Source organism: Oryzias latipes, chromosome 10 (genome assembly GCF_002234675.1).
Source record: "Oryzias latipes chromosome 10, ASM223467v1".
NCBI classification, from domain to species: domain Eukaryota; kingdom Metazoa; phylum Chordata; class Actinopteri; order Beloniformes; family Adrianichthyidae; genus Oryzias; species Oryzias latipes.
Genome location: NC_019868.2, coordinates 20363006 through 20377546, shown reverse-complemented (window position 1 = coordinate 20377546; position 14541 = coordinate 20363006). Strand labels below are relative to the sequence as shown.

General features: G+C 36.4%; 2 protein-coding genes across 2 annotated transcripts; both read left to right on the top strand.

Moving 5' to 3' along the window:
• Positions 1–759: 759 nt before the first annotated feature.
• pin4 (peptidylprolyl cis/trans isomerase, NIMA-interacting 4) lies at positions 760–6673 on the top strand. Its single transcript, XM_004073401.4, has 4 exons — positions 760–904; positions 1114–1181; positions 5109–5228; positions 6311–6673. The coding sequence occupies exons 1-4, from the start codon at positions 868–870 to the stop codon at positions 6467–6469; spliced, it is 384 nt and encodes a 127-aa protein (XP_004073449.1). The 5' UTR covers positions 760–867; the 3' UTR covers positions 6470–6673.
• Positions 6674–7373: 700 nt separating this feature from the next.
• faf2 (Fas associated factor family member 2) lies at positions 7374–14539 on the top strand. Its single transcript, XM_004073400.4, has 11 exons — positions 7374–7499; positions 8542–8610; positions 8972–9106; positions 9312–9388; positions 9479–9617; positions 9725–9810; positions 11138–11229; positions 11673–11850; positions 12808–12979; positions 13063–13206; positions 13441–14539. Exons 1-11 carry the CDS (start codon positions 7437–7439, stop codon positions 13621–13623), a joined length of 1338 nt encoding a protein of 445 aa, XP_004073448.1. The 5' UTR covers positions 7374–7436; the 3' UTR covers positions 13624–14539.
• The last annotated feature ends 2 nt before the right edge of the window (positions 14540–14541 follow it).

Here is a 14541-nt window from a genome sequence, read left to right as displayed (position 1 = left end):
GAAACACTTGGTGGTCTGTGAGTGTGTGCTAGACAGTGTGGTTTTTACGGCACTGTCACTAACGCTTGAGTGTGTATGTGCGGGCTTGACAATTCTGTGAACCAAAACAGTAGAATATTGATATTAATAAAGGAAAGGAACTCTGACATCAACGTTTTTTTTAAAGATGGGGAACCACTGTTTTTAATCACTGTGTGCAGTGAGAGACTGTCAGGTGTGCCACGGGAAAGGATTCAGTTTCACATAATTGGTCTAAAAAAGATTTACCAGTGTCAGAAAATTATCTTTGTCTTTATCCAAACAGGTTCAGAGTTTAAAAGAATAATGAAAGATTACAAGATACTTATTTTCTTCATGTTTATTTGATTCTTATTCAAGATTATTTTATCAGAAGATTTGTATCCCGTTAATACAGACTAAAGAGTTTATTTTACTATCCATTTTCAGTTGGTGGTGTGCTTTGTGATTTTTTATCAGGGAAACAGTGGACCTTGGCTGAAAAAAAAAAAGAGTTAAAAAAGCACTGAACTACAGAAGACTTTGGGGGGATTTGTTTTTTTTTTTTTTTGGGGGGGGATTTGTTGACACACAGTAGTATATTTAAACACTAGTGGTAAAATATTCCCTGTTTTCCTGACAGTAAATGGATTTTCCTGATCAAGAGGATTTTGTTCCCTGCTTCAACCACTAAGCTGCTGCAATTCTGAATTTGGCCACCAGGGGGCAGGGCTAAAACTTGATCGTTGCGATTTTCAACTAATATACCAAAAGAAGAAGGAAATCATGCTATCATAACATAGCATGAGTGTACGCTGCTATCAGTTATTCAGGTTCTTTACTGGGTAATTCTGTTCTGTTTTATGTAAAATGCCGCCAAAAGGGAAAGGTGGTAAGGGTGGTAAAGGTTAGTCGTTCGTAATAAATCCCAAATTATTTTGATGTTTGAAAGCCCGCATGTTTTATACAGCATTAATTTGTAACCCAATCTTTCTTTCGTCTTGTATTTATTATTAACAATAAGGCTTTCCGGTTGCTTCTTCTGAAAGTGATTCATGAGTGATAGTGATAGTGTCAACTCGCTGTTTTCATGTTCTGGTGATGTATTCTGTGTAGGAGCTGCTGCAGGAAGTGCAGATGCCGAAAAGAAAGATAAGGCTCCCAAGGGTGGTACTTCTGTGAAGGTAAGCAGAACCTCAGACTCAGTCAAATCAGGGGCCTGTTTCAGAAAGGAGGTTCAACCAACTCTGAGGTTGAACTTGAACTCCGAGTTGGTCAATCGGGAGATTAACAACTCTGAGTTTTCTGTTTCAGAGAAGCTGATCCGAGTTAGATCAATCAACTCTGAGTGGACTGATTCGGAGTTAAGCGTGCGCACCGCGTCTATAAGAAGCCATTATCAATGGAGCGCAGATATCACGAGTCACCATGGCAACCGTGAAAAAAAGAGGTCTGCGTATTTTTCGCCAGCTGAACTTGACGTGCTGCTGCAGAGTTACAGTGAATATGAGCACATATTATTCCAGAAGAAAAGCAACACCGCTGCATCTGCAAAACAGAGACAGTTAGCGTGGGAAAACATAGCTGCTCAAGTTAATGCCTAAGTTTGCATTTAAATCATTGTCATAAAATATTGACTGTAATAATTTTTTAAATAGCGTACGGTGTGAAATAAAAAATGGGGATATTTAGGTGTACTTTTGAAGTGTTATTCCTGGTGTAATTGCATGAAATGCTGCATAGTGTACAGAACCAATCTGGGGGAAAAATGCATTTAATGTCGGTAATGTTTAGAGGACTTTCTTGTTAACCTCACCCTCTTGCAAACGTTGGTCAGTTTAATATTAATACATGCAATTGTGTTTTTAAAAGTGAACTTTTGTCTACTGTTGAACCTTTCGCTGCGCGAAGACTTCTCCTTTCTTTTCTCTCGTCTTTCCGACCGACCGTGCGAAGGGAATTCTCCTTCGGGGTTCACTTCCCGTTGGAAACCCTCAACCTCCAGAGCGGATTAAGAATGACTCCAAAACAGTTATTCTGGGAATGACACCTTCTCTTTATTTAACTAAGTGCTCCGTCCTCCGAACACACAATATATCCCACGCACACACCTCCGCTCCGTGCCCCCCCCCCCCCCCCCCCATCTGCACCTGCAATCGCCCCTCCCCCTGTCTATCGTGGATCGCACCCCGCTCAGCACACACACACTGCAACACTACCCTTGTATTGATCAAGTGGTATAGGTTTATACGGGATTAAGAAAGTAAGCAGTGCTAGCAAATTGTGTTTCCAAAAAGTAATTGTTACATTAATCTAATTCAATGTCCCTGATTTCATTTTCATGTAGATGCAATCCTGCAGGAATTAAAAGAACATGGCAGCAGCTAAAAATGAGGTATAAAAACATAAATCAATCAGGTCAAATTTGAGCATGTCATTGATGTAGGCTTTGTTGACAATATTTGACATATGAAACATCTACATAGCAATACCTAATGTTGTTTTCATTGTATATGTGGAATTGACTGCAATGAAAAACGGTAACGCTCAAACAAAAACGTATGGGGAAATGACAAAAAATCGAGTCATCTCAAAATCCTCGTACAAGGTAAATATAATTCTCTACGAATTGATGCAGCCTCCTCGTCTATTGGGTCCTCCAAAAAAGAACAAGCCATTCTTGTCACGTAGACCGTCTCTGTGTGACGGAAATTTGGGCAATGAAGGTTAAAGCGAAACATACCGCTTCGTCTTTAAAAAGGGGAGGGGACCGGCAGAAACTTCGAGTTTGGAGAATAAAACCTGCTCCCGACCAGGTTAGGTTCACAGCGTAAGTAACCATGGACACTGACTCCGAGTAGAAGTTACCTCTCTTTCAGAAACGGGTTTGACTTACTCTGCTTTCTCTGGTTTAACAAACCTCCCATTCTGAAACGGAAAACCCAGGGTTTCCCTGATTTCAGGGTTAACGCACTCAGAGTTTACACTTAACCTCCTTTCTGAAACAGGCCCCGGGTCTTTTGCCACGCCTTAATAAAAGATCCAGCAAATTGTTCTATGTTGTTGTTGTTGTTATTAAATGTGGGTCAGACTATATTTGCTGTTTTGTCTAATATTTTCATGTGAGCTCTGTTTTTGCAGAAGTCATAGTTTACATAGATGAAATGTTCTTCTTTTAAGTATTTGGTTAACTTTTATGTTGACTTTGGATCCACATTTAAATGTTTTATTGACAAAAAAAAGCCTATAAAATGTTGCATATGTATGTATTCCTGTGCAAAGCGGGACTTCTTAGTTAAAATGCTAAACTATGGAGCCTGGAACATGAAATTCAAAAAACAAAACAAAAAACTCAATTTGTTCCTCAAATTAATAATATTCGTGTGCACAAATTAGTATTTCGTGGACACAAATTGGAATTTTCTGTGCACAAATTGATATTTTGTGGCTACAAATTACCGTATTGTTTTTTTGCACACAAAGTAGTGTTTTGTTACCATAAATTAGTATTAAGAATAAATGTTTTGCCAGTTTTAGCTCGGAGCAATACGTAAGTTCCACCCAACAAAATGACACAGTTGGAAAATCTCACATTAGTAACGATTACATCTCATGTTGCTTTAGTAATGTCAACACCTACAGGTGACTCCTCTTTTCTTATTTTACTGTTAGTCTCAAATTTGTAGGAACATTATGATCAATTTAAAAACAACACATTTCTGCAGTGTTACGGAATGGCTGTAGATTCTATTACAGTTTACTTGCGATTTTGATAAATACACTATGAGTCAAAAATCTATGTGTTTCCAGCTTTTTAGTGAAAAGTATTCAGTGGAATATCTTGTCATATTTTGAAATGAAAGAATAGTACTAATGCATTACCGGATTTACAAAATGAAAACCTGGAGCACTTACTAACGTACAGCTGAACACAAATGCAGCTTTCTATCTACAATAGAAATGAAATATGTTTCAGAAAGTTCTTTCTGCATAAATATTTGCCACCTATTGGTTGCTTTGCTATAACTTTTCTGATTACCGGTGGTTCATCCCAAACCAACTCAATGGCGTTCAGTGCTGGCCCCTCCCTGTCAGTTTCGCAGCGTGTGTTGTTCCATCAGGTGACATGGGGGAATTCATTTGCTAGTTAGTGAAAGTACTAGCATCAAGCTACTTTGTTCGTTTTACAGGACAGATGATTTGATTCATGGGATCTAGTGGCTGTTTAGGTTTCTCAAAAAGAACTTTCAGCAAAAAGTCGTTTTCTGCGAGTTCTGGGCTCAAAGGCATCATTGCCATAAATCTGTTACCTCACCTGAAGTATTATCCTCTGACAACAAGAGAAATCCCTCAAACTCTGCGGCCAAATCTCCACTTAAACACAGAAACGCACAAAAAAACACATTAATCTGTGATGGACCAGGCAATCACGGCTGAGAGGACTGGAACTTAATCCAAAAATAAATCCTTTTTAATGTCGAACAATGTTGTCAAGGTCCAACTGGTTTAAAAGAGGTCAACGTTAACTCCAAATAATTCCTTACTAACGTAAGGAAAGAATCAAATGACTGACCTGTCATTACCACACAGCCGAGGACTTTTAAATGAGTGGGTTAAACCACTACTGATACCATGGGGGGGTTGAAGCAAAAACATCAACAACGGGAGAACAGAGAAACTATTCCCTTCCCCATGGATTACAGATAGTGGCTGTTGGAGAGCTTCTCAGTTCGGCACCATCTTTAGGCCACCTCAGGCAGGTACAGCTCCACATGACAACTCAAAGCAACAAACAATTAGTATACACAAATAACCACACTAAAAGTACACATAAAATCAAGTGGAACTGTACACTACACCTTAATGTTAATCCTGTGTGACCGCAGTCATCTTTTTTTTTCTAAAATGATCCAATTTTGATTTAAAAAATAAAAAAAATTCCTTTCCAGTTTTTGGTTGAAAGGTTCACTAATTACCTTTTTGCACCATTTCAAGCTTTTCATTGGACTTTTATTTCCTGGATAAAAAATAACAGACAGTTGCAGTGTTCTTAATCTGTTGACTGCTAGTGCGTGTCTTGAAACCAAAGTTTCTTTTGGATTGTTCTTTAGGTTCGACATATCCTCTGTGAAAAACATGGAAAATGCATGGAGGCCATGGAGAAACTGAAGGCCGGTGTCCGCTTCAGTGAAGTAGCATCACAGTACAGTGAAGACAAAGCCAGACAAGGAGTAAGTCTGCCTTTTAATGATTCATTGGTCATAAAAAAATGTCCTTTTACTTTGTTTAAACTCTAAGGAGTTCGTTTCTACCATAAAAAGGTAAAAATGTCTGCCGTAATTGTATTTATCTAAAGTAAAAACAAATAATAAATACTTTAGATTTGTAATTAATATGTGGTGTCCGAATTTTTTGAACTCTTGATTAATCCAATTTATGCAGCCTGTCATGAATTTAGTTAATTTTAGTTTCTTTGTATATTTAAACAAATCATAGGTACAACATAAAAGAATGAGTGAGACTCATATAGGTTTATCAGATGTCTAACATATGATGTAAACAATGTAACTAAAATAGGATGAAAAGTTTAAAAGACAAAAAAACTCATCATTCAGAGTAACATACTAAAAAATATCACAAAAAATAAATAAAGAGCAATACATTCTAATGTCTCAACAGCAAAAGTTAATGGGGCTTCTGCTAAAGAAAATGCCAATCCATTCAGAAAAACGTCAAGTCTAAAATGTTGTCTTTTTTATGGATTGAAAACATAATAGATCATTATTATATGGCCTGAAATTTTTACTTAATCCATCTCTGTTTCTTAAAAAAAACACTATGCTTTATACATACTTAGGAAGAAAAATGGTAGAGTTTAGTGGAAATATATATATAAATTGACATAAAAAAATGGGTTAAACATAGCTATGTTGTGGCTAAGCTGTTTTATTTGTTTTCTACTATTAAGAGCGATTCTCTTTTATATTTCAATAGATGACAGTGAATGTTCAAAACATACAACATAACTATACAGTTATGCTAGAATTAAGCTAAAAGGCTAGTTTTCATTTAGACTTCTTGGTCAGTCAAAAAGCCATGAAGAAAATCCACAAACCATATTAAAAAAGAACAATTAGAAGAAAGACACACAGAGTGTAAACTGTGTTACAGTAGATTTTACAAAAGGTCATAGTTAAAAATGAGCATTCTATACCAAGGGAAACAAAGAGTCTATCAAATTAATATAATATTAAGTAAATTAAATTATTATTACAATTTTTTTGTGGTTCCCTCATCATTGTGTTGTCAACAGGGTGACCTGGGCTGGATGACTCGAGGATCAATGGTCGGACCTTTCCAGGAGGCGGCGTTTGCGTTACCCATCAGTTCAATGGACAAACCGGTTTATACAGACCCTCCTGTCAAGACAAAGTTTGGGTATCACATCATTATGGTTGAGGGGAAAAAGTAAAATTAGCCTCTCTCTCTATGAGATTGGACAAAACAGTGATATGTGCAAAAGCCAAAAGGACCAGACAAACATATGATTGAAACTTGCGCAGCAATTTTGTGAACTACTTCAACAAGATTGGCTTTTGGAATTTTCTGGATTTTTCTTTGCAGTTTAAGGTGTTTCGTTGAATTCCAATAATAAAATAAAGACGTTCCAAATAAATGCCTTTTTTAATCATTTGGTGTCAATTGTGTGATACTTTCAGAAAAAAACAAAGATAAAATCATGTTCTGGTATTCTGAAAAGTAAGATTCACTTTTATAAATGTGAACATGACTATATTACATATAAAATGTGCTTTATGGACATTTGTTTTACATTTTAAATACTTTTACTGTATACTTTTACTTTTAACTTACCCCAATCATATTTAATAAAAAAATGATAGGTAAATCTAAGCAATTTTAGAAAGATACTAAATAATTACAATAATTATACTGTAATGACAAAATTAATAATATCTATCTATGTATATCTATCTATCTATCTATCTCTCTCTATATATATGTGTGTGTGTGTGTGTGTGTGTGTATGTATATATATATATATATATATATATATATATATATATATATATATACACACACACACACACATATATATATAGAGAGAGATAGATAGATAGATATATGTGTGTGTGTGTATATATTGATATACAGTATATATTTATATATATAGATATATCTATTTACATAAAGACAAATTAATTTAAATAACGAAGACTGGTGTTATTTTTAGCTTTTAATTAAACACTATATTGTTAGTTTCTTTTTTTCTTTCTTTATATTTTTGTATTTTTATTTGTTGGTCTTCTGGGTGACAGCCAGAACAGTAGGGGGCAGCACGCTGCACACCGCGTGACGGAACCGCACCAGGAAAAGACGGTTGACGTTGTTAAGCCTTGCTAGATGATTGGCGAGGTAAGATGGCGGCGCCAGAGGAGCCAGAATTATCCCAGGCGCAGACCGAAAAACTCCTTCAATTTCAGGTAGACAGACTAAGTTTTTTTCATTTCCACACACATGTGTGATAGCTTGTGTGTCGGTATGTTTTTGCCGATAGTGAGTCACCGTTAACTTGTTAAGATTTGTATGTGGGAACCCTTTTTGCACGGTCAACTTCGATAATTCCCCCCAACGTCAACTTGAGTCAGAGCTGGCGTTAGCGAGGCTAGCTAAAATAGCTAAGCTAGTTAACTAGTTAGCCGACTTTCAGGGACACAGAGTGGCTTTAAAAACGCTACTTTTATTTTGTGTTGTAAAAAAAAACACAACCAGTCCTTATCTTAAATATTCTACCTACCTTCGTACTATTTTCTTTTTTTTTTAATTTAAATACCATTTTAGGTTTTCACTGACGTTCCCTATGAGCATTAGCACATCTGTCATTCTAACCTGATTCTTTCTGGAGTTTTAGGGAGAAAAGAAAAACCGTTCCAGTTGTGTCAATAGATCTTACGTTGCAACACAGAGACTTGTCTGCTCGTGTTTGTCGTTATACCCGAGATCAGAATTCTTCAGACTGTAGGAGGATCGCCTCTCAGTCACATTTAACGTAATTGTTTGTGGATTCATTTTTTTCGCGTAATCTTTCAAATCCCAAGTTTCTGTTACAAACGAGCAGGCCAGAGCTTACATTTGAAAACAAAAGTCAATTTACTGCCACATAAAGGCTACATTAGTGAGATCATTAGTCTGTCAGCTACATCATCATGCTGTTTCTATTTTTTTTTTCAGCCATTTCAGAGCCCTAAATATTTATAAAATCATTGTTTGTTTGTTTTTCCTCATAAAAATCTGTTACTCTTAAGTTCTTCGAGGCTGCCAACCTGTGGTGAACTAATGATCTAATACTGTGAGAGGAATGTTGATAGATCTATTTGTGTCTGTTTAAAAGCTTTTTTATTTTTTTTTATTTTTTTAACATTAAATTTGAGGCTTAAGGAGGGGGACCTTGGCAAAAAAAATCTGACTAGTTTTACATTCTTTCCGCTGTCATCATCAGCTTGACTTTCACTTCACGTTTAACAGGATTTAACAGGTTTGGAATCAATGGACCAATGTCGCCGAACATTAGAGCAACATAATTGGAACATAGAGGTATGTTTTCTTTTTTCTCCAAATATATGCTCACATTGTGGACCCTATGAGGGTCTCTTTGAAAAATCAGTGAACAGTTTTTAATGTCGAATCAGCAGTTATTGATTAACTGCTACTGTGAATAGGAGACATTGGAGAAGCAATTGTTTTGACTTTTAACCACTGAAAGAAACTGTATCATTACAATTAAATTACATTAAAACAAAAATAATGATTCAAACGGGTATTTTAATTTGTCATTGGATTTTCATTTTGCTTGCTTGAATGTACAAACTGAAAATTCTCTGATCACTGTCCAAACAATTGGAGCTTCAGCTATTGTAAAGTGTGACTGTCTAGAAATGCTGTGTTTGGTTTTCAGGCTGCAGTGCAAGACAGACTCAATGAGCAGGAAGGAGTTCCTAGTGTGTTCAATCCTCCTCCATCCAGACCGCTTCAGGTTAACACAGCAGACCATAGAGTTTATAGTTACATCGTTTCACGGCCTCAACCCCGGGTATGTCTTTATTCGTATTATCTCAACCCCAGATAAGATTAGTAGAAAAAAATTGTTTATTCTAGCTTGATATGTATGGTCTTTGAAACTATGGCACTGTTGTTTTTCTAGAAGTCGTCTCTGTTTTTCTTTTGATTTGTCATTGTGTGTTGCTGTTCAGTTTTTATTTATTTATTATTAATTGCTATTAAATGCTATTTTGCAGGGATTACTAGGATGGAGTTACTACTTGATAATGCTCCCCTTCAGATTTACATATTACACACTCCTGGACATATTCAGGTAATTGAATCACATCTGCTTAAGGTACTTTTGCTCATTTATGCATTAAAGCAATAGAGTTTCACATGTGTCCTCCCCTTTATTTTCAAGGTTTGCCCTACGGTTCATTAGGCCAGATCCTCGCGGTCGCGTGACAGACCCTGTTGGAGATGTGGTGTCTTTTATTCAAAGTTTTGAAGAGAAGTATGGCCGGTCACATCCTGTGTTTTACCAGGGGACCTACAGCCAGGTGAAAAGATAGTTGGAGAGAATAGAAACACATTTAACAGAAGCGGATAGATGGAATGGCATAGAAACTGAGCACGTTTGTGTTGTCTGTTTGTGTTTGCTTTGCAGGCACTGAATGATGCCAAACGGGAACTCCGCTACCTGTTAGTGTATCTTCATGGAGACGACCATCAAGACACAGACGAGTTTTGCCGGTATAGTAATCATCTTTGTGTTGTGGCCATCTGGACTCCTGAATATGTAGCACTCATTCAAAGACTGTTGATATATTAGCCCAATAGAGCTGTTACGAGTATCTGAATACTCGAATATTTACAATCTGTTCCCGAAAATGCAACTACAATGTGATGTCAGAGATTTCCGAATTATGATCTTCCAAATACCAAAAATCTAATTATGTTGTCTGAAGTGTATTTTTACTATGAAATGTAGTGAAAATACACTTCAGACCATGTAATTACTGCTCAAAGATGCTATTAAATTACAAATTTTCAGTTTATATACTAAACAAACTGAATGTGCAACTGTTAGGGAAGTAAATGAAATTTCAGAGTAAAGTGTCGGTGAAGGTTCTTATTTTCTAATGACTTAGATAAAAAAAAAAGACTGAAGTTCAGTTTACTAATATGTGTTCTGAAAAAAATAAATTTGTTTGAAATATATTAATAAAAATAAAGATGAATAGGAATTTTAGAATATTATGAAAATTGTATCAATTTCCTTTTAAGTTTTTTTTTGTTTTCTCGATTGAACATTACAGAACAAGGCTTAACACAGCGAACCAGCAAAAGAATCCAGTAATTACAGCCGGAAACCCAAATGCAGAACAACAGACAATGGCGAGACAGAGTAAACGCAGTTTTGTTATGCGGGGCTTGTGTTCTTCTGTCTGGAGACACTTTGTCAGTTTAGATCAAAGGACTGTTTTCTTGTTGCTACAGAGTTGCTTTTATTTAGGTATTGCTGTGTCTTTTCGTAATTTATTTACTGTAATTATAGTCAGCTAAAATTTGAGGTTTGAAAATCTGTGGAGGACATTTTCAGTAGTTTGTTGTAAAATGGCACAAACAGCTGTGACATTTGTTTTGTTTACTGCAGAAGTCAACCAGGAAGTTCACCGAAGAACTTTTGAGGGTGACACTGTTTAAAGTGATCATTTCTTTCTTAGTGTTTTTATATTTTATTTTTCATTTAGCCTGGTCTCCTCTTTAAGATAAAGGTATAGATGATGATGATTAAATACATACTATTTCACTTCTAATTCATCCATTGCAAAGATATTCAGTGGTGGGCAAAATTGTTGGTAGCCTTCAGTTAAAGAAAGTCCACAATACTCACTGAATGTTTATGGAAAATAGTGAGAATTTGGGTTTGATTTCAGATGGCTTAAGTAACAATCTACAGCTCTATCCATTTATTGAATTTAACATCTGTATAAAAAAATGTATAGCTAGCTGCTTTGGGATAATATATCCAGACTAAAGAAGTATTTGTTTTGTTATCTACTGTTTCCCTTTTTAGTTCGACGTTATGTACAGAAGAAGTCATAACCTTCCTCAACACACAAATGCTGTTTTGGGCATGTTCAACCAGCAAGCCTGAAGGCTACAGAGGTTTGTCCTTTTTATGCCGTCAGTCAAATACTTTTGTAAAATGTCACTCGTTGTTCTGAACATCAAGTTCATGTTTGATAAAATAAGGTTCTTTCTAATGCAATTTATCCATATTTAATTACCAAGACAGGGTTATTTTTAATAAGGAAATCTGCATCATTGACATTCATATTTTAGTACAAAGTAATTTTTACTCTGGTGTTGTAAAATAATGTTTCTAAAGGTACTGTTTTATATAATAATTTCAAAGATGCTGCTTTTTATCTTAAATATTTTTAATTTATAAAAAAATATAGCTTATTAAATCTGCATAGCCATTTAACTCAGACCTTGGAGTGGCACAAATATATCCAAAAGGAAAATGTTTTATTATGAATTAGTAGCATCCCGCTTCTGCTCCAACAAAAGTACTTGAGTGTCTGGTTTGAATGTTGTGGTTGAAGTGTCCCAAGCTTTGCGGGAGAACACCTATCCATTCCTGGCCATGATCATGCTCAAGGACCGCAGGATGACTGTGGTGGGCAGACTGGAGGGTCTCATTCAGCCAGAAGACTTCATCAATCAGCTCACCTTCATCATGGATGCCAACCAAACATATCTGATGTCAGAGCGCCTTGAACGGTGTGTGAAACGGGATCTTTTTTAATATCTTAACAGGAAATCGATTTTGTTTATATTTGATCTTAAAAATTAAATTGATCACTAGTGTATCAACGATCTGAAACAAATATGTGGGTTAAAGCCTTTTTCTTATTTTATTTAATGTGCATTAAGCACATTAAACTCATTGTAAAATGTGTGATGCTCATGTGAGTCAAAGCGGTGCAGACAGGCACTGCACACTAATGCACAGCCACTAAACAACAGTTGGAGTTGAGATGACGTTTTAGTTGCAACATGGACATTTATAGAGAGTTGGATGACGTTTCTGTTGAAGCTCAATGTTCTAAAAGAAATGGTTGCTTTTATTATAGAAAGTTGTGGTGTAGATCTTCTGGGTTAAAACCACCACATGGTATCGGTTAATGCTACCAAAATAGACGTGTACTGTGAAATTCATTTTCATTTAACACGATATGAAAAAGAAAATTTGAGAATTAGAGAAAATGTGAGATTTTTCATTCAGTTTCTGTGCAAAAAGTTAACAAAGAGGGTCAGGTGGTCCTTAACTAGACCCATAAGTCCCCGCATATCGCTCGATATAGGGGGACTGCAACAGTTATGGTTTTTGTTTTTTATGGTTTTATATAAGTTCTTTTTCTCTTTTTTAACACATTTCTGAACACTTTTGGGTTAGAGTAAGTTGTATAATTTCTGCTCCTGGCTGATGGTGTCAGGTGGCATCGTGTCTGAAGCCAGGTCTCTCCTCTTGTGAGTTAGACATCACGTTCAAATCATCATCAAAGTCGTTTTATAATGGTCTTATCGTTGCTTTAAATACCTATATACTCCGTGTTTAATAAGCATTTACTGGGATAATAAACAACACATATTAATTTTTAATTAATTAATTTAATTAATTTAATTAATTTTTAATTAATTTTATTAATTAACTTAAATAAATATTTTGGTTTATAGTGAGGAGAGAAACCAGACCCAAGTTTTGAGGCAGCAGCAAGACGAGGCTTATCTCGTCTCCCTCCGTGCCGACCAGGAAAAGGAGAGAAAGAAAAGGGAGGAGCTGGAGCAGCGAAGGCAAGAGGAAGAGAAGGTCCGGCAGAGTGCTCTTGCTGAGGAGCGGAGACGGAGGGTGACTATTGCTTTCTTTAGATAAGAACAATGTTCTCGCCATGTAAAACGTTCTCAATTAAATGGCACGCTTTTGGATTTCAGAACCTGGAGGAGGAGAAGGAGAGGAAGTCTGAATGTCTTCCATTGGAGCCTCCTGCAGATGATCCAGAAAGTGTCAAAATAGTGTTCAAGCTGCCCAATGACACACGGGTGGAACGGCGATTCCTGTTTGGCCAATCTCTGACGGTCAGTAACGGTTGAAATCAGATTTCTGTTTGGTGAATTCTAAAATGCATTAAGATTTTCTTCTTTGGTTTAACTAACTTTGATTTTTAAAAAGGTTTTAAACAAAGTTATGTTAGAGATAGCTTAAGTAAAACTCTAAAAAGCATTGAGTTTTTCCCCAATAAATAATGTTTTTCCAGAAGCACCTTACACGTACGCTGATGCATCTATGATTGACTGATTTATCTTCCACAGGTAATACACGACTTCCTGTTCTCTTTGAAAGAAACGCCAGAGAAGTTTCAGATAGTCACAAACTTCCCTCGTCGAGTCTTGCCCTGCCTCCCCACTGAAGAACAACCCAACCCCCCCTCACTAAAAGAGGCTGGGCTCAGCCGCTCGGAGGTACTTTTTGTTCAAGACCTTACGGACGATTGATAGATGGTACCACCTCCCTCTGTGGAAACCGATTTCTCCTCTGACAGCCACTCATCTTCCTCCCCTCCTCTTTTTCATATTGTGTTAAATGGCCATTATGCATAAGGGATCATTGAGCTTGACCTGGAGAGTTGAACCACCCCTGCATTCAGTGCTTGTTTGGTTGACAGGGTTCCCAATAGCCTGGAAAGTCTTGAATTTTTTCAAATAAATATATCTCTTGGAAGTCCTTACCCGAGCTCATCTTTGTTTCTGTGCAGAAAGCTTCTTTATCATCCGTACTAGATACCGGTTAACTCTTGTTCTTCCTTCTCATTCAGTGTTGCAGCATTGAACTAATCAGCTGCTGAAGTAGCAGCAGAGCCAACTCCCATGAGCCACCATGTGTTATTCCTCATTAACAGGCTGCTGCATCGCATACATTTCAATGGTTAAATGAAAGTTGTTTCTGTTCATCCACATTGACACCTTTTTGTCCAAAGTTTCCATTTATTATTGTTGATTAAGAAACATTTAAGTAAACGATTTTTATGATGAAAGAAACTCTTCCAGGAGGACGGTGGACACGATTTAAAGATTTGGGAACCCTGTTTCAATGAGCCATTACCTGTACATAAGTTATGTATTTAAAGTTTCCAAATTGACCTTATTTTATTTTTGACTTCTGTGTCATAAAATGACCAAAACGCAGGTTTGTCACTATAAAGCAGACTGCCTCAAGCTCAAGAAGTTCTAACGTAAAATATTTAACACAAAAGCCACAGTTTTTCCATGTGGCTTTATCTAGTATAGTTCAAGTCTGCCCATAGTGTGCCTGTGGTTTCTCATAGATGCCTGTTTTGCCTGTAACATCTGAATGGGCTCTTGTAAAGTTGTACTTTTCCAAATATAAATTAAACATTTAAACAAAAAAAAAGC

Bases quoted from the DNA above. Each gene is read 5' to 3' on its own strand.
- pin4 (XM_004073401.4), top strand. From the start codon at position 868: ATGCCGCCAAAAGGGAAAGGTGGTAAGGGTGGTAAAG. The intron at 905-1,113 runs GTTAGTCGTTCG...TATTCTGTGTAG, and splicing joins AGGTGGTAAGGGTGGTAAAG to GAGCTGCTGCAGGAAGTGCA. The intron at 5,229-6,310 runs GTAAGTCTGCCT...TGTTGTCAACAG, and splicing joins AAGACAAAGCCAGACAAGGA to GGTGACCTGGGCTGGATGAC.
- faf2 (XM_004073400.4), top strand. From the start codon at position 7,437: ATGGCGGCGCCAGAGGAGCCAGAATTATCCCAGGCGCAGACCGAAAAA. The intron at 9,618-9,724 runs GTGAAAAGATAG...TTTGCTTTGCAG, and splicing joins ACCAGGGGACCTACAGCCAG to GCACTGAATGATGCCAAACG. The intron at 13,207-13,440 runs GTCAGTAACGGT...TATCTTCCACAG, and splicing joins TGTTTGGCCAATCTCTGACG to GTAATACACGACTTCCTGTT.